The 19170-nt window shown below is 36.3% G+C and overlaps 1 protein-coding gene across 23 annotated transcripts in view; it reads left to right on the top strand.

Moving 5' to 3' along the window:
- Positions 1-19170, top strand: part of PLEKHA5 (pleckstrin homology domain containing A5) — a 159674-nt gene that overhangs the window by 118787 nt on the left and 21717 nt on the right. For 8 of the 23 annotated variants that reach the window (XM_061444623.1, XM_061444633.1, XM_061444624.1 and 5 more), the window contains exons 11-15: positions 3644-4112; positions 5663-5746; positions 8415-8534; positions 9233-9286; positions 14742-14822. In XM_061444623.1, coding sequence (XP_061300607.1) covers positions 3644-4112; positions 5663-5746; positions 8415-8534; positions 9233-9286; positions 14742-14822 — 808 coding nt within the window. Of the gene's footprint in view, positions 1-3643; positions 4113-5662; positions 5747-8414; positions 8535-9232; positions 9287-14673; positions 14823-19170 lie in introns of all 23 variants that reach the window. The other 15 variants (XM_061444627.1, XM_061444635.1, XM_061444621.1 and 12 more) reach the window with 5 other exon arrangements.

Genomic DNA, 19170 nt, shown 5'->3' with positions numbered 1-19170 from the left:
GCATTGGCCTTGAGCTATCTCTCGTTTCCTGTGGAAGCAGCCTTGAATAATGATCTAATTCCTAATGTATAGTAATGTCTTTAGAATGTGGTTTCATTTAAATTTAAAATCTTATTTTTATTCAGACTACCAGTTCTGTCTGGAGACAGAGATTTAAGTTGGTGAGTGAGAGCAGAAAGAAGCTCCAGTTTATGTTAAAGCTTAAGGTTGGGGTGAGAGGCTGGTAAGGCTTTTTTGTGGTAAGACCTGTTCAACTCAAATTTCTGAGAAAAGCAGTCTTCACTTAATGGGGAAGAGTTGCTGACTTTTAACGAAGATGCTTTCCACTTTATCTGTCTCTCTGGTGTGTTAGAGAAACCATGGAGGACAAAACTGAGGATCTCCAGTGTCAGACTGAAAAAAAAAAAAAATTAGAGCTTTAAGAATACTGAAATGTTATCAAACAGGTTCAATTAAATAACTATATGTAAAATAGGATCTGTTTGCTGTCCTCAATATGGAATGAAAAGGATTCACTGGTAAAACTAGTAATTTTTTTAGAGGAACAGGCTGACCCCTGAGTAGCTTGCCTGAGAAATTAATGCCAGCAGTGTAGTTCTTAATTCTTTAAGCTGTTATCAGCCATTTCCATGGATCTAGACATCTACTTTTGCAAGAGCCAAGCAAATAAGCACAGCTGATGCCTTGAGGAAGAAAAACCTTTTTTAAGCCAAAAATAAAATTGTTATTTTTTAATGAAAATTAAAACATTCCACCTCAGTATCATATTATTTAATTTGTTTTGCACAAGTCAGTTACGAGTAAATGTTTTCACCAAAAGTGGCTCACTTGAGTGGTCTTTCTAAAATGTGGGAAAATACAGAAGGGGTGTATGGTACCAAGTGCTTTTCATGGCTGCTAACCCAGGATGTAAGCCTTTGTCTCCCCACTCTGGCCATATAAGCCTCATTCTAAATAATAAATGCCTGCTGTACAGCCCCAGCTTTCTGTCTTCACCATGCCAACCTTTGCTTGATTTGCACATAGAAGTTCAGTATTCTGGGCCAGCTGGTATTTGCATCCTTTAAGATGAAGGGCAACTCTGAGGTTTCAGTCTGAAGGCATTTATAACATTGCAGAACTGAGCCCCTAAAGATTTAGCGGCAAAATTGCTTTCCCAAATAGTCTAACTTGGAAGCCAGAACCGGAAAGGCCACCCAACAGTAATCCTAGAGACAACCTCTAAATTAGGTGTCTATAAGGGGTCTGTAAACTCATGTAGAAGCCTTTTTTCTTTCATATGTGAAGATTTGTAGGAAGCTATTTATGAAAGTTTCAGAAATATTTTGCAACCTCATAGTGTGCATGCCTGCTTGACTGACTACAGCAGTCTTTCCTTGTGTGCAAGGTGGCTATAAGCTGCAGTACCGTCTCGAGTTGCTTTTTGGGTTTGACTAGACTGACTGTCAGCAGGACATTGGTGAATCTGTTTTGAATTTATAAAATGATATAAAACAAGGCTTAATACTGAGGCAGTTGGGCTTTGTTTGTGTTTACCAATAGAAGATGAGTATGTTATCTTCCTAAATGTTCTAGAATGTAAGTAATTGCATGCAGACTTTAAATTGCTATCTTTACATAGCAAGAAGTTCAGATAGTTTTTCTTGTCCAGGTTGTTTAAAGGAGCCAACAGGATTAGACTGCCTATTTAATTAGTAAAATGGGAGAGGAGCTTCAGTGAGTGAGGTGTATCTAGCTACTGGATATCTTCATGAAAATACCAGGCTTTGCCATACGCATTTGTGAACAGCTAAAATAATACTTTGAAAGTTATAAATTGAACCCAAAGGTGTCTTGGTTGGTTGTTTTTTAAATATGGAGATGGAGAAAAGCATTTAGAGGTATTTAAGCAGGTTTTGCAACAAAAGAATAGGATTTAGAATCTATTTCCTTTTTTTGTGTATGAAAAGCTGTTCCATCTACAAAATGGGGTTAATACTTCATTAATTCTTTGAAAGTTTCAGAAACTGTAGTAGGTTTTGTATGCAAAGCTGTTTATAATAGCTTTCATTTGCAGAATGTTACAGGTGGTTATATTCAGCTTAACTATTTTCAATGAAAAGTAGTTTTCACCATCATCAGTTTCCTTCATAGTTATTCCATAAGGATCTAACATGCATGATGTTAGTTTACCTTGCCATTTGCCCCACACAATTTCTTTAATTGTGGCACTAGGTCGTTCAAAACTATCTTCAGATTCTGGTGCCTGCTGGTGGCACAGATTTTAGTTTAAATGTCTGGGTTGTAGCTAGAAGCTGCTGCCCTCTGATGGCTGAATCAAGTCCAATTTGAGATCAAACTTATCTCTGGGCAAGTATCAATCATCTATATGATCAGTAGCAAAAGGCTTTAAGAGGTGCTCATCTGAATTTTAGATAAGGGTTGAATGAATCAATGTTTATGAGCTAGATTTTGTCCTCTGGAAAAAAACAACAAAACAAAACAAAACAAAAAAATACAAAACAATAAATGCTTTGTCATACTTAGTCATGCATTGATACTCAGAATGGAAAATCTTGCATTTTAACTAATGCTGAGAGTTACTGCAGCACTCCAAGATTTCAATGTGGCAGCAAATTAAAGAGTAAGCTTTGTGTTCATATCCAAGTTGAAAACCAATAGAGTATTACTATCAAACTAAAAACTGTTTCAGCCTGGAGAAGAGAAGGCTGCATGGAGACGTCATAGCAGCCTTCTAGTATCTGAAGGAAGCCTACAAGGATGCTGGAGAGGGACATCAGGGATTGTAATGATACGACAAGGGGTAATGGGTTAAAACTTAAGCAGGGGAAGTTCAGGTTAGATATAACGAAGAAGTTCTTTACTGTGAGGGTGCTGACGCACTAGAATGGGTTGCCCAAAGAAGTGGTAAATGATCCATCCCTGGCAGTGTTCAAGGCCAGGTTGGACAGAGCTTTGGGCGACGTGGTCTAGGGTGAGGCATCCCTGCCCATGGCAGGGGGGTTGTAAGTAGATGATCTTAAGGTCCTTTCCAGCCCAGACCATTTTATGATACTATGAGTTTGCCTGCTTGTTTTGCTTGAATAGCTGATACAGAATGGTTTGTCCTTGACAATTTCAGAATATAATTTCATTAGAGAGTTACTGGTTTTTTTTTCTGTTAAAAAAATCATAAATTTTTATGTCCATTGTAATTGCTCAAGATTTTCATAGGGGAAGCAACAGGAGGGTTTTTTCACTTTCCAAAAAGAGAACATTTAAAAGGGGCCCATACTGAAACTGTATAGAACTTCAAAGCTTTCAAAACTTTGATCTATCCAGCATATAGACAAGTGACAAGATTTAGTCTAAACTTGACACTACTAGGCTGTTAGCTGGTAAAGAGATGTAGTATGGATTATACAGCCAAGCAGCTAATCAGAGAGAAGATGCAGTTTTGGCTGCTACAGTGCATTCAATCAGTACAGTTGATGCATTAATTGTTGTCTTAATTTTCTTGCATAACTTTAAAATGACACTTGTAATATTAAAAAAATGTAAGAATTAGCTAGATAAACTTAACCAGCATTGGAAAACTTTATATAGCCATAATATTAATGCTGTCAGCTAATAAAATAAAAATTTGGTTTTTATTTAAAATCAGCATAATCTCGTATCAGACATTACCAAGAAACATGCCAAGCCATCGACCTCAAGCTTTACCTCGGTACCCAGAAGGCTACAGAACACTGCCAAGGAACAGCAAAGCACGGCCAGAGAGCCTCTGCAGCATAACACCATCGGCTTACGACAGAGCCATAGGACCAGTAACAGCCGAAGAAAAACGGAGGTCAATGCGTGATGACACAATGTGGCAGCTCTATGAATGGCAGCAACGTCAGTTTTACAATAAGCAAACAACTCTTACCAGACACAGTACTTTAAGTAGCCCAAAAACTATGATCAATATTTCTGATCAGACAATGCATTCGATTCCCACTTCACCTTCTCATGGTTCAATCGCTGGTTTCCAAGGATATTCCCCACAGCGGACATACAGATCAGAAGTGTCTTCACCTGTGCAAAGGGGAGATATAACTATTGATCGCAGACACAGGGCACATCATACTAAGGTAAAAATACCTTTGTTTTTAATAATTAAAAATCTTATTTACAAGGATTTTTAGTAGAAATATGTTGCGCTGTAGTACCCATTTTAGTATTATTAAGTTACATCACTGTTTTCATGGAGAAAAAAGCATTTAAAAATCTATAGATATAGATATAGATAGTAAAGAGGCATTTTTCTAATATGTTAGGTGAAAACATGTTGTCCTACTTTTACTGGCCATGATACCATGTTTCTCTAAAGAAAAGAAAAGGAGTCCAGATGCAAATTCCTCAGAATAGTTTGTTGTACTTATAGAAATCTTTCTCCTTTCTAGCTTTATTACCTGGAACATTAAGAGGACTGAAAATCCCAGATTTCTTTCCATGTGCTGTTTTCCGTTCTTCAGCCACAAGCTTGGCTGCTTTGGGTGCCAGCAGAAAACTGAGTGCAGCTATTTCTTTTGATGCCTTTGAGTTATTAGGGAGATCACTAAAGATCAGAGTCTGTTTGCACACAACGTTAGCACTTGACTAGTGTGACTTTGCTGGTCTTCATCAGTGAGAGGAAGACATGGACCAATAAACCTGGCTGCCGTATGTGGCTCTGCTGTATCCATCATGCTTGTGTTATGCATGATTTCTAATACATTGGAGATAATTACATAAAATTACTCTTTCAGTTGGATGTAAAACTAGTGTTTGTATAAAAAGTTTCCAAGCATTTTTCCAAAGTCTTTCTCTCTGGTGTCTTTATGTTTCTTGATGCAGGGGAAAAACCCATCCTTCAACTATGTCTTAAAGCAGTTCAAATAACTTCCAGTTGGTTACTGACTTGGAAGTATTTAGGTCCCTATCTACAAAGGAGTAATTTTTTTTTTTACATCCTTTATGTCTCAAAAATTTAGTAATCAGTGCTTCTCACACATCTGAGTGTGAGTATTACTAGGGTCAGTGCTGCAATGCATGTGTGTACTTTCAGCCATGTTTTCCCTTCTGGTATATATTTTTCCTTGTTAAAACACTATGCTAGTATTTCATATTTACTATCTTTTATACAAGATTTGTTTGCCTTTGGTTTTTCACGCTGTCTGGTTTGCATTTGTTTTTGTTACACAGCTAGGTTTTGACATCAACTTGAAAACAGACCTGTTTTTAAGAGGCGGTTAATAAGGAGGCTCTTTGAAATGAGTGGGGTAAATTTTAAGGTTTAATCCCCATCTATAGAGAGATCTTAGGTTTTCAAACAGCTTTTAATGGTGGGTGAAAAGCTAAAATTGTTGTTTACATGTGCTGTCAGTAGGGCAACAACTGTGAGGGAGGATTGTTAATTTAATGAATGATGAAAGCTGGAATATTTCTAAAATTTAGAGGTAAGCTACTTATGTGTCCTAGATAGTAGATCAGCAGGGAGCACGGCTGGCTAAAACTAGCACAAATCATAGCAAATTTATCATGATTGTGAAGTTTGTCATGGCTTGACTTGAAGTTGGCTTGACTTCTTTTTTTAGCATTTAATAGGTTTTGAGTCTTCAGATAACAGTGGATCATAATGTGCTGTTTTGTTTTTGTACAGCATGTCTTTGTGCCTGACAGAAGGTCAATGCCAGCAGGTCTGAGTTTACAGCCTGTTACTCCTCAGAGCCTCCAAGGCAAAACAGTGAGTTGCATTTTTATTTGGTACATCAGGATTTTTTTAAGAATAATCCTTTGAGCATGAAGAGGCAACACTGAAATTTTATTCTATTCAAAGTTTGCCATAAATGTGGCCTTTAATTATTATCAGGGATTTTAAAAGCAAATAAAGTAGTACTCTGTGGTTCCATTGAAATCTGAGAGTATTGTGTAGCCACTGAGTCCAGATTTTCTTTGAGAACTAGTTGGGGTTTTATTTTAAGCATTTTTGATACATTATAGAAACTCCTGAGAGAGAGTAGAATACATTACAGAACACTTATTTCTCCATCAATTATTTAGAAAATCCTAAAAGTAAAGTTTGCCATTTTTGGAAATCTTAAGGGTACTAAAATTGCTTTTGGTAAAATTGTGTCTTTTTTTTTTTTTTGATATCTCCCATTTTACTGTGGTAGAGCTGAAATTCTCACTGAAGTTATTTCATCAGAGCAGTAATGGTGAATACTGTCCACCTTCCTAATTGAAACATGACACTTAGCCAGAAGCTTTGAGATCTTAAATTTCTGTGATTTCTTTACTAGCTTTTGTCTCCTTTCTGTACTCTGTCCATCTGAAATGACTGTTTGAGAGTGTTATGGAGTAATAATACAGTAGGCAACAGCTCTCCAGTCAGTCCTTCCACTGCCTTGACCCCTGTTTCTTGCACTTCCCAGCATGAATCCCTGGTACCTTCTGCAACTTAGGGGTTGGCCTTTGGCAACTGGCGCCTTATCTCTGTGCCTTGTCTTCTTCAGATGTTTCTTTGGGTTCAGAGCCGCATCAGCTCTCCTGGACTCTGTTCCTGGAGCTGGGCTGATGAGTGGGGCAGGGGGCAAGGAGGTCCAAGCTTCTGCCTGTAGAAACCACAAGTCCTGCCCACAGCACAAGCGTTGCAAAGGCCTGAGGAGGAATCCTCTTTAAGCAAAATTTTGTGTTGTGGTTGTTGCGAGAGTCCCAAGAGCTGTATCAAAAGCACAACACTTAATGTCAAAAATGCTTGCAACATTATGAATCTCTAGAGAGGAGTGGGAATTACTGTTCAGTGGGCTCCTCTGTGGAAAACAGTTTGCTTGCAAACACTGGATTCAGGTACCATTAAATAGTTTATTGCTAATGCACTAAAATTGGGCTTTTGCAGAATATTACAAGAGTTTTCATCTTGAAAAAGTGACCCACTTTTCCTTTTGCTTAAAGATGCTACTTTCAATATCCTTATTTCTGAAAATAAGGTTTTCTGTGCTTTGAAATTACATTAATTTTCAGACTGAAAGCACTGTCACTGATTTTTGGAGAGAACTTGAAAATGTCTTGCATAGAAGTGTACATTCCTATGCTTACTCTCTGAAATTAGGTATTTTAAATTCAGGTACTGAATGAGTTCTGTAAGAGGAAGACTGGCCATTAGACTATTTGGTTTTGGTGCTGGATTTCCCTCAAAGCAGACGGTTTTGACAGCTGAAGATATGTGGAAATCCCTTGCTCCCTCTCGTGGGCTACTTTGGTGCGCACTCACAACGGTGCCAGTGCCGCGCTTACTCTCAGGAATTTTTTCCCTTTATTCTAAGAAACTGGTATTCGTTTTCCAGTAATTCAATATGTGGTTCTCTGGACCTTTTGCTTCTTTGCTTTGGGGAAATTCTGTGACTGTGGGAGAGAGCAAGCAGTGGTTTAGGGGTTTTTCTGTGTTTAAGATTTGGTTTTTATTAACACACAGAACTGAGAAAACCAAAATGCTGAATGAATATTTAACCTCTTATAAAGCTGACTTCTGGAGAAGTGTAAGAAACAGAAGCAAACAGGAACATAACAAAAATACTTGCAACGTTAAAGAATTGGATTTTTTCTTTGAAGTATTTCTAATAGAAATGGTTCCCAGGACTGGTTCAGGTAGTTTCCCAAACTGACCTAAATTGATTTGTGTGAAATTACCTGACAAATACCCATTGGAGTGTGACTTTATTTCTATTATATATATAATCTTGGGGTTTAAATACTATTATTTGTCACTTCCTAAGGCTGTATTATGCATCTTAGTCATAAAAGCAAAGCAGTAAATCAGCTGGTAGCCTCAGACCTCTGGAAGATGGAATGGAAAATTACTTTTGTCATGTTTGTGCAGTATTTTGTGAAGGGTGATTGTTTCTGATGTAGTTCAGTTACTGGGGGGGGGGGGGGGGGTGTTATTATTTTTATCCTTAATTTTGATGCATGCATTTGAAGAATTATTTTAGAAACTAAATTTTCTTGAGGGCATTGATTCTTTCACCAAGCTCAAATGGCTGTCCATGTACAGGTAATGATATATCCTAAGGGCTGGCATTATCTCCCCCTTCACTTAAGTCAATATCATCAATTTGATGTGCAGGTCAGAAAAAAACCTGAGGACCGCACAGACCTTCTCCTACAAAATCCTTACTTAGTTTTGTCCTGTATTACAGAATGGTTCATTTTTATGGCATTTCTAGTATTGATTCACTTGAGTAGTTAAAAGTAAACCCTTCATTATGTATTTGAAAATGGTCAATTGGGGAAAAATGGTCTATGTTTTGTATCGCTAGTCAAAGTACTAAGAACCCTTATTTTCATAAAGTGATGTTTAGGATACCAATTAACCTTTTTTCTACTCTTTGGCTTCTCACACTGCACTCCTTCAGCCAGAGGAGCTCACGCTGCTGCTAATAAAGCTGAGACGGCAGCAAGCTGAACTGAGTAGTATCCGGGAACACACACTAGCACAGCTCATGCAACTAAAACTTGAGGCCAGCAGCCCAAAGGTCAGCTATAAAGCAATGTGTGTCATGTGCCATTCTCACTAACTTGTAGTCATTCATTAATCAAAGTTTACATTGTACTGTTAGTGCAAAATTTTCTGACTACTATGGAAGTAGAGTAACATTGATTCTTTGTGTATGTGATGTTCTGCTATTAACCCTTTGAGGTTTTCCTCATAGCTTTTTGAAATTAGCTGAGTCAAAATTACATAGGAATATTTTAAATATATTGTAGTTAAGTTTAAAGGTTCTTAATCTGTTGGTGTTATAAACGAAATTAGTAGTGATAGATCATGAGATTAATTTATTGCTTATAGTGCGATAGATCATGAAATTAATTTGTTGCTTATAGTGCCTCATATCAGACATAATCTTACATGTAATTTGTGTACAAAAATCAGGACATGTTTAAAACACAGGTTTATCAAAGGGTTTATAGTTATCTATGTAGTAGACATTTACATGAATTTAATGTATATGTAAAAGCAAAATATGATATAGTAGTTCATAGTCTTAATTCATGGCAAACTTTTATCACTTCTGTTTTGGGATCAAAACTTGTTAATAGTTCAGCAGATAAAAAGCATTTTATTTCTATGTAAAACAGAAAGATCACTGTCTAGTTTACACCTTTTAAAGCTCTTTTCATGCATTCTGCACCTTCTGTCCCTTTCCTTTCCCCCCTCACTGCTGCCTGATAGAATGAGATTCTTTCACATCACCTTCAAAGGAATGCCTTGTATTTGGATCATCAGGTGGGATTTGCAATTTTCTTGTGTATTTTCATTTCTTAATGCTTTTTGCCTGCTCTACCAAGCTGGAAATATTTGGGGATAAGGATTTTCAGTGTTTTTTATGGAGTTTGATATTTAATATATGCACTTCTTAGTAGCACAGAATATTTTAATCAGTTACAAATTTGACACGTAACAGAAAAAAACACTCAGTTTAAAACTCATCAGAATACGGTAGCTACTCACCGATTACTTTTTCTGTTTATTTCCTTCTTACGATAACGCCAACTGTAGCATTTTACCATCTTTAACCAAAGTAGTCATATATTTCCATGCTCATATGACACACATGCAGTTTGTAGAAGATTGGAGCTTCAGATAACTTTAGTTTTCCAAATCAAGAAGAGTTAGATATTTCTACAGGACATTAAATAAAAGAGAAGTCAAACATGAAGAAGTGTTTTAAACAAGTCATAGCCTGGCTCGATACTTCTTTTACTCAGTTATTTCTTCAAGATTTATATAAGATTTTACTTCTTTAGCATTTCTGATAAGTTATGGAGTGAGGGTACAATTCTGTCTTCACTAACAGAATTGATTTGTTGAGTGAAGAACGATCAATATTCAGTGATCAAATTGGACTTCTGCTGAAGTTGTGTGTGAAAAGTTTTTAAATGGGAAAATTGTCCTAGCACTTACAAAAGACAGTCATATGTGCTTAGGAGAAATACAAGCAGTAAGTGCCCATTAGTTAAAAATACAAAAATAGCTACAGCTTTTTCAGCTATTATTCTTTATTCTAATGAATTTTTTCAGCCTTACACTTAAAACCAATTGCTGTTAGAATTTTTATGTCCTACATTTTCCTGCAATAGGATTTCAGTAAGTTATTAAAAACTGAGACACATTCTTGGTTTACCCAGTGACTTTATTTTCCTATTGTATTTTGGAAACAATATGTGAATTGTGATCAATTCAATTAGATGGTAACACATTGCTAAGCATCTCTGTCTTGTTTTAAGGGGCTGCAGGAGGTCCAAAACAGTAGGGAAAAACTTCATGCTAAATTAGGCCAAAATACTTTGTCCAACTGAAATATTTCCAGTTTATAATGTTTTGGAATAAGGGAATAATTCTGTCTTCAACAGTGTAATTCATTGCCAAGAAAGGATAACTATGCATGTAAAGTGTAAAACCATATACTGTACTATTGCTTGATTAACCAAGCTTGTGAGTATACTAGATAATATTAAATGGAGAGTATTGCCTATGTAAAATATACAAAATAATAAAAAGGATTTTCTTTTTACTTGCACCTGATAAAATTTAGAGATGTAATGTGATAAACATTAATTTAAGGAAATGTTTGAATCATACAAATGTGCTGTAATTGCCCCTACCAGAGATACAAGAAATCACTGTACTTCTTACAGTAACAAATAATTTTCAAGTCTAAAATATATCCCCTTAATTAATAAGTCATGGAAGAGCAGGTTAGAATACTTGTCCCACTTGACGATCAGATTCCCCCCCCCCCGGTTTGAATTTAATACTGACACTTACCTGTATGAAATAAATCCCCGAGATTCTCTTTACTTCGTACCCAGTAATCAGAGTAACAAGAAGTAGGAACATTATTTTTTTCAAATAAAAGCTAGACACGCTTTTCTGTCCTTTGTAAAGAAAGCCATGGCAGGAGCTCCCACTTTATTCTTTCTGTTACCATGGAAAATTCCAGCAAACCAGTTTTATAGTATGCTTCTGAATTTTATGTTGATAGCAAAACTTTTCTTTGGCTGAAAAAAACATTTTCTACTGAGCTCAAGCTATCTCTGTAAAACTCTTCATGCGTGTTGGCATATTGATCTCAGCTTATCGCAGCTTGGTTTGTTACAGTAGAAGCTCTACCAAATTTATTTTACCTTTTTTTTTTTCCCTCCTGTTTTGTTTTGGCTCTGTTTTTTTCTTTTTTTTTTTTAATGGCTACTTCTGTAAATAGTTTAGGTGTAAAGTAGTCCATATACTTCTGCTAGTACTTTCATTTTTCTTTCGGTTTTCAAAAGATGCATAAAAATAAGCAGAACTTGAACAAGAAGTTGACAGATAAAAGGGGTGAAGGTCCCACAGCCAACATCCGTACTTTCTTTTTGCTTTGCTTCTGTTTTCTCCTCTTCACCACCCTTTTTCTGAGATGCTGAAAGCGGTTCTGGGGAAAGGTAGTAAATTAAGGGAGGCTGGAATAGTAAAAGGGGGTTTGGAATGAGCTGACAGATACATCTCATAGGTGATATATTCAGCCTAAAATTCTATGTCCTTGTATTAGTGACAGCAGTATAATACTATTTTTGTATTTTTCAAGTTATCTGTAAAAGGTACAGTGAGCTGACCCAGCCACCACTGTTGTGCTTCCTACTGCCTTTTCTCCTTTTTCCCTCCCCAGAGGAAGAAGGGAGGCTCAAGGACAGGGGTTCCATAGGCTGAAAAAAAATTGCACTGGAGGCAGCATTGCTGTAAAAAGAAGGCAGGAAGGAAAAGTGCTCTTTCTTTTCTTTTTTTGGATAGAAGATTAAAGAGCAGAGAAAGTAGGGAGAAAAGGTCATATTGCTACTGCTCTTACCATCAGGAAGCTTGAGAGGAAAGGAATAAAACTGCCAATCTTTTGTCACCTATAACATATGGTCTTATTTCATCTGTGAGGTCAACTGTTCTGGGAGGGAGCCACAGTTCCAGCTGATCACTGTCACCACAACAGCACATACTTAAATGTCATCTTTGTAGGGTGTTAGCAAACATGGAAGAGTTCAGGAAAATGAAGGAAAAGTTGTCAAATAGGTTGGCTTTTCAGCTTAAAACACAAAATACTCAGATGCTCACTCATAAATAATTTAGCAGTTCATATAGATCATAGGTCAAAGAGGTGGTTTTTTTCATTGTTTCCAACTGGAAAATGCTTTTATATACTACATCAGTAAAGAAAAAAGCAAAGATAAAGCATCGCTTCTGGAGAAAACTAGTTATTTTCTAGAAGTCAAAAGTGGTAAAGCCAAGACTGCTGGATGTTGTGGATTTACTGCTGTGTTGCTGTGTGGCATCAGCAGTTTGCACTTCAGTTTGCTTATGAGAATCTTTGGTTTCTGTAAGTTTTTTAGTTGGAGAGACTCTGAGTATAATACTAGGACCTAAAAGGTGTCATTTACTGTACAAAAGTAATGTTGGGATTTTTCTGAACTGAAAGGAAATCAAGACTTACTTGTTACAAATAAGCAAGTATTTTTTCCTTGAGCTATTTATTCAACATGAATAGCATCTAACTTCACTTTGGAAGTAGCCTCATGATAATGCTTTTAAAAACACAAAATACGTAGCCTTTTAACCTTTCAGAGCATGAGACTTGCCACTGTGTCCCATTTAACTCTGGCTTACTTTGACAGTTCTTCATTACACATTGCCTTGTGTGTGTCCTAGCTTTAGTGAATGGAAGGTTTATGACAGATACATACTCCCTCAAGAACTTAACTTCTCAATAATTAAATGTCAGTATTTTTTAGAAATACTGTTAATAAAAGGGTGGGAAAGCTTGCTCTGTTTAACTGCTACAAAGGCTCTTTGGTTGAATTACTTTACAAATTATTTGGTTTCTGATCTTGGTTCTATAAGGGCTTAAGGAACTGAAGCTTTTCTGGAAATAAGTAGCCTTTTCTAACACTGTCCTTATAAGCACAGTTAATAGTAAAAATATTGGAAGAAGTCCCATAAATCAAAGTTGGAGCTGGGTGGAGGATAAAACACTACTTCAGAACACATTTTGATCAAATTCACTTTGTTTCTTCTCTAATCTGGATGAAAATGATCTTCGAACAGTTCCACAGAAATTGAGTTGTCTGTTACTGGTAAGAAAGGAAAAATTTGAAATAATTTTTAAAAATCATTAGCCAAAGAGCCTGAAACTGTTGAAATCCTTCTAGTAAAAATGCATCCAAACCAGTATACTCCTATCCAGATATTTCAGCTTCAGGGCACTTTTTCCTTTGCAAATATTTCAGTTGGCTGTAGTTAGATTGCTTGGCTTATTGTTGATCTTCCTATTGAGATATCTTTCGGTATTGCTTGGTGATACCCACTCTGGACAAAATTTTAATCTAGAGGCTGAACAACTTCTTAGGTCAATTCTAGTTTTCTGTACATGTATACTGTAGATGATGGAGCAAATGGGAGGTGTTGCTTGTTTGGTTATTTTCCTGCCTTGAACAAACAAAGCATCATAAACTTGCCTTCTTAAGATAAGGTGTTCTTTATTTGGCAGTTACCTTATCAGCTGATCAGACTTTACTGTGTATAAAAAACAACAAAAAGGTTCTCTAGCTATAACAAGAAAAATTTATTTCCCATGAGAAAAAAAAAGAAAATCCTACTCTACATATAAAAGTTAGGCTTTTTCCTAAATAGTTACGGGCAAGAAATTCCAAAAGGCATCAAGAACTCAGGCTGTCTGATGCATTTCAATTCTGTGAAACAAATGCAAATTGATGGTGAGTGTGTGTGTGTATATATATATATATATATATACATACACACATAAAGGTCATAAATATTCATACACACATTTCCTTCCTATATAACCATACTTGAAACATGTACTGGTAAAGTTTCCAAGAGGTCCTAAAGTTTCCAACAAAAACGGGGGGGGATTGTGCTTTAAGTGACTTTTCAGTTTGTTTTGGAGAGGAAAACTATCTGTTTCTGTAATATTTCCCTTAATGTTAGGAAAGCCTGCTTTCTAAAACCAGAATTCCTATACTATTTTCTGTGCTGCATACTGTTCTGAAATCCTAAGCATTTGCATTTTTTACTTCAAAAATCAAAGTATCTGGTTTTGACATTTGCACACATATCAATAAATACTAATCATTACAGAAGATGTCTGACCAGTTCCTAAGTAGTTTCACACCCGTGTATGGGGGTGGATAAATACAATGAGTAATGATTCAAAGTTCAGTGCAGGATATAATGGCATTTTGTGATATATGAACATAAGTCTAAACCTTGCTTCAATATTGAAAGGCTGGAAATGCTTACATCTTTTTAAAGCATATTGAGTTATTAATTCTGTACTTTAAAAGGTTTTCTGATACAGGTTTGAGTGTTCCTATTGCATAATCCAGTAATACTTTTCAATATCGTGCAAAGCCAGGCTTCTTTTAAGCATTTTTATTTTTAAAAAGGGAAAGTGTTGGTGAATAAATATTATATTGATTTTGAGAATTTATGTGGTTTTGATATATTTGTTTGATATTACTAAACTGTTCAGATGTTGATATTATTGAATGATGGAATATATAAAAAGCATGGGATAAAATGTGATCTACTGCATTATTAGAAAAAATTAAAGTAGAGGCTATATTTTACAGTGTCGTCTTTCAAATCTAGCCATGCTGTAAACTGATGTTTGCTGTATGCTCCTCCTGATTTGAAATAGATGAAAGAGAATGAACCTTTAATCACCATGGTTCACACTATGATTGAGAACTCGGCGCTAAGACCGCAACTGTACCAGCAAGTAAGGTCTTGGAGAGTGAATGAAATTGCTTTATCATCTGCGAAAATTTTCCTTAGTGACAGTTTTGGTTGTTCCTCAGATTTATTCATAACATTGGTGTTTCTCTTATTTGCTTTGGAAAACCACAATTCATCCATGCTTTATAAAGTGCTGCAATATTGTTAGCATGGCTTTTGCTACGTTTTTGTTGTTAAGTATTCAGTGTACACTTCTGAATAACTTTGTCTAGACAATTTAATTAGCTGATGCTTTATGCAGGTGTCCAGTAAATTCATAAAACTTCCAATAAGCTTCCAACATTTGTCTTAGCATGATTCTTTGCAATTAGTGTTCAAAGGTGCTTCTTTCTTTTGACCACTACAAAAGCATGTGAGTGGTGTTTACCTGGTCATTTCTGGCAATTCTGTTTTGTTCTAGAAGTGGATTTACAAGTTTTTGTTTGCACCTACCAACCCTTTAGCCACTGAAGAAAGGAAGGATCAAAATTACTTTGATCTGGGGACTGTAAATCCAAAAGGCAGTGTCTGTCCATAAAGTCACAGCAGATTTAACTGTGCACACTTACAGAGTATTTAGTGATGGTTGTAAATGGTAAGATGGAAGAAGAATCAGAAATGTGAATGGAAATATTGTCCGTGAGTTGAGACCTGCATTAACTTATGAGCATGGCCAATACCTATCCGTTGGCACTGCAGTGTTTTAGAGATGACTGGGGCGTGACTGAATAGCTCCTGTTGCATCAGGGAATGTTTAGAAAGTTTCTAGCCTGAACTGCAATAAAGATGTTGGTTTTATGTAAATGGCTGTGGTATTTTGCAGCAGATGAAATACGCAATTCTGGCTGCCAGTCAGAAGGGAACGTCTGTCCAGTTCCGTTACACTTGCGTTTATCCCATGTGAGCCAAAATGACATATAAGGGTTGCATAGTTTGAAAAAAAAGGAGATATTCTGCCATTTAAAACAGTAATTTATTAGTGATTTGCCATGTTTCTAAAATATGCTGCAACTTAATTTCATGTTTTGTTTATTTGGAAGTCGATTCCACAAGGTAGATTTGCCTTTAATGCAGAAAAGTTGCACGAAAAATCTCAGCTTTCCAAGGGAAGTTGGTTTGTGAGTGACTGATTTCAGGATCATACAATTTGTGCTCCTAAGATTAAAACAGGAGCTTTAACATGGAACCTGAAGGAGCTATTTGGGAGAGGCATGGGAGACGTAAGGTACCCTCAAGCACTGTATGAAATTGGATTTTGTTGGGTTTCTTCTTTAAAAGAAGCCTAGCTGTTACGATTTTTTTGAACAAATTGATTTTCTGTAATAGATTATGTAAGGCAACTAAGTATTAATGACCAGAGGTGCTCTGGATGTGCTCAGGGTAAACCAGCTTTTAATATTAATATAGATACATTTGAGGTATAGCTCTGCCCTGGCTAGTCTGCCACATATTTAGGGATACCAGTAAATTTCAGGGCGCTGTCTTGACAAAGCTATGCTGTCAGCTAAGGTATTGCTACACAACACTGCCTTCACCTTGTAGACTTATCTGCTGCTTTCTATTTGACACTGAATAAGCACCTTTTTTTTCACATTCTTCTCAAAGAAACAGTGAATCTAACAGGTCGTGAAGGTTGAATAACCTGTCACTAGCGATGTGGTCTCCTCAGGTCACACTGTTTGTGACATTTTGCCAGGCTTGTGTAAAAGAATCTGTGTATTGCATGAGCTGGAGAATAACAAGACCTGCTTTTGTTGATGAAGTTTCCTATACAAAATACTGCATTAGCTTACTTCCAGGAAAGGATAAAAATCCACTCAAAAGTTCACTGCCTAAGTAGTCTTCTAAACATTTGTAATGCAAAACTAACCTGTTAAAAATCCTGGCAACTTATTTAAAGTTTAAACATGTAATCTTTTATTCAAATAAAATAAATTGATTTTACCAGTCATCTTCCCCACTTCCATTTTAAAGGAAAGTAAACAACCGGGAGAGGCTTTGCTGTAAGCGACTGAAATCTGTTTTGTTGACAAGATGATAAACTCGTTTCTGATGACCGTAACCATTCCTGCGGGTAGAGAAAAGGATCTTTATTTGCTTCAGTTTATTCACATCAGTTTTGTGACTGAGCTCATTTAGAGTTAGCAAAGGAAGCAAGAAAAGCTTGCATTTAATTAAAAATTAAGGTGTCTTGCTTCCTGTTTGTAATGATTAATGGTTCTTTAGTAGAACAGCTAAGATATATACTATTTCAGATGTGTTATTTATAAGACCTTTTTGCTTGTGATTTGTTACATCTTCACAGTGATTTAAATCGCTTTGATTTAACATCAGTCTGCTTTACAGACCGTACTGTAAATTTACAAGTATGAGCTAGGGCAATGATTCCATATGCACAGATAAGAAAAATGGAAGTCTTTAAGCCCGGACCCATTTCTACCTTGGGTTTTTTTTTTTGTTTCTTTCTAATACTGGATGAGGAGTGTTAATCTTGTTTTCTAAAGCATGCTGATTTTAAGAAGCAGGATTATCCTCAGCTCCTCGTGTTTGTGAGTTCCCTAAAGGGGGGAAAAACAAAAACCTGAGTGCAACAAGCTAACATCCAGGTCTTTACTTGCATAATTGTTCTTAATATGTTACAAAACATATTAAAATAGCCAAATTTTGTTTCTATGAGAGTAGGACAATCTTGTTTACGGCATACTTTGTTGCTGTTGTAGCAGCTACATGCATTTAAAATGCTGTGCATGTTGGATTTTGTGATTTGTTGGCAGCCATATTTTTCAGGTTTTGTATGAACACATGGGGATGATTGTATTTGAGCTAAAAATCTTGAATTTCTGATTTGTATTTGAAATGTAACCTGTTGCACTGTGCAAAATTAGAGGAGAATCTTGTTTACTGTGGGTTAAATGCCCATTTGCCCTGCTTACTGCTAGTAAAAAGTACTCGAAAAGCCTCTCGGAAGTCTGGCTTGCACTCCCCACAAAATAGCCTAGATTGTTGTTTTAATTTCCTAAGTGCAGTATCTCACAGAGATGCTTAGTGTGCTCTCAGGGTGTGAAATATCCTGCCATGTGTTTATGGAATCAAAATGGTTAGCAGAATCTGAAAGTAGCTTATAATGTAATGAAATAATACTGTCACTTGAATGTTTTTAATACTGACTGCTTAAATAGGTTTGAGCCCTCATGTCTTGAGAAAGATTTGTGCTTATCTGGGAAGAAATTTGCTTTTAAGGATGTTTTATACCGTGTCCATTGTCGTGGGTTTGTCCACTTCTGTGATTCATCTGGTACTGGTGTTTGACAGAAATGGGGACTGTACAGTGAGGTGGTAAACTAGAGGACACATTATTTCTAACGTAAGATGGAGGTTCAATTAAGGTCACTTTACCTTTTCACATGTAAGATACGTGTTTGGCCAGACTCTGCATGTGCAGTTTGCCTTTCAGAAATGATAAATTCTGTTTGTTGGTGTTCAGGGTGGTACCCCTTAAAGTTTTGGAGCTGTGCAGCATGTTTCACCATGTTAAGAGGAATGGATTTTTTTTGTATTTGAGTAGGCAAATGTTGAGGAAAAGTGTGGAAGTCAGCAGCAAGTCATGTCATTGGTTCAGTAGGTGGCAGTCTTTCTCTGGAATTACTGTCCTGGTAAAGTTTTTGTAGGAACGATTTGGTGAGAGGCATTCATTGAACGTGACATAAAATACGTTTCTATAACTTGATCATTGGAGCTCTTGTAATGCATTTTCCAGAATAATGAGGTTGTTAACCTTTGCTTGTAATGTGTAATTGTATTCTGTCTACTGCAGTTCCTTTCATAATTCCAGTAGGATGCAATAGCATTACTCACTTTTTGCCTTAAGCTGCTCTGTGGATGTACTGTGGAAAGAGAAGGTGCTGTTTTGTAAGAGATTAATTGTTTCACATGATTTTTTAGAGGTTTTGAGCTAAGTCTACATAAAATGTTGCAGTAGAAATACTGAAATGAAGTGTCTCTCCAGCAGTGCCTACTGTGGGAAACCAAAACCACGACAAAAGTGAATAGTTGGCAGCAATTTTAAATGTCTGATAGGAATTTAATAAGAATTATCATGCCTGTAGTGTTCTTTGAAAAGGTGTTTTCATTTTCCAAATACTTAAAATATGTTCTGTTTAGGAGGTAGGTAAGGATAAGGATGCTGAATTGGCAAGCTATCATAAACTCAGCTGTAATTAAGGTTGAAACGCCAAAAAGAAAACCTTCCTTTAAGAAAAAATACAAATGAACTGAAAGTGTAAAAAATACTGGCTTGAGAAGATAACGTTACAGTTTTCCAGTCAAGCCATATGAAATTCTGAGCAGCATCT

This window comes from Pezoporus flaviventris, unplaced genomic scaffold (assembly GCF_033815535.1).
Source record: "Pezoporus flaviventris isolate CSIRO_AGI_PZ_B2104156 unplaced genomic scaffold, CSIRO_AGI_Pfla_v1 ptg000002l, whole genome shotgun sequence".
NCBI classification, from domain to species: domain Eukaryota; kingdom Metazoa; phylum Chordata; class Aves; order Psittaciformes; family Psittacidae; genus Pezoporus; species Pezoporus flaviventris.
This window is presented reverse-complemented; position numbering and strand designations above follow the sequence as displayed.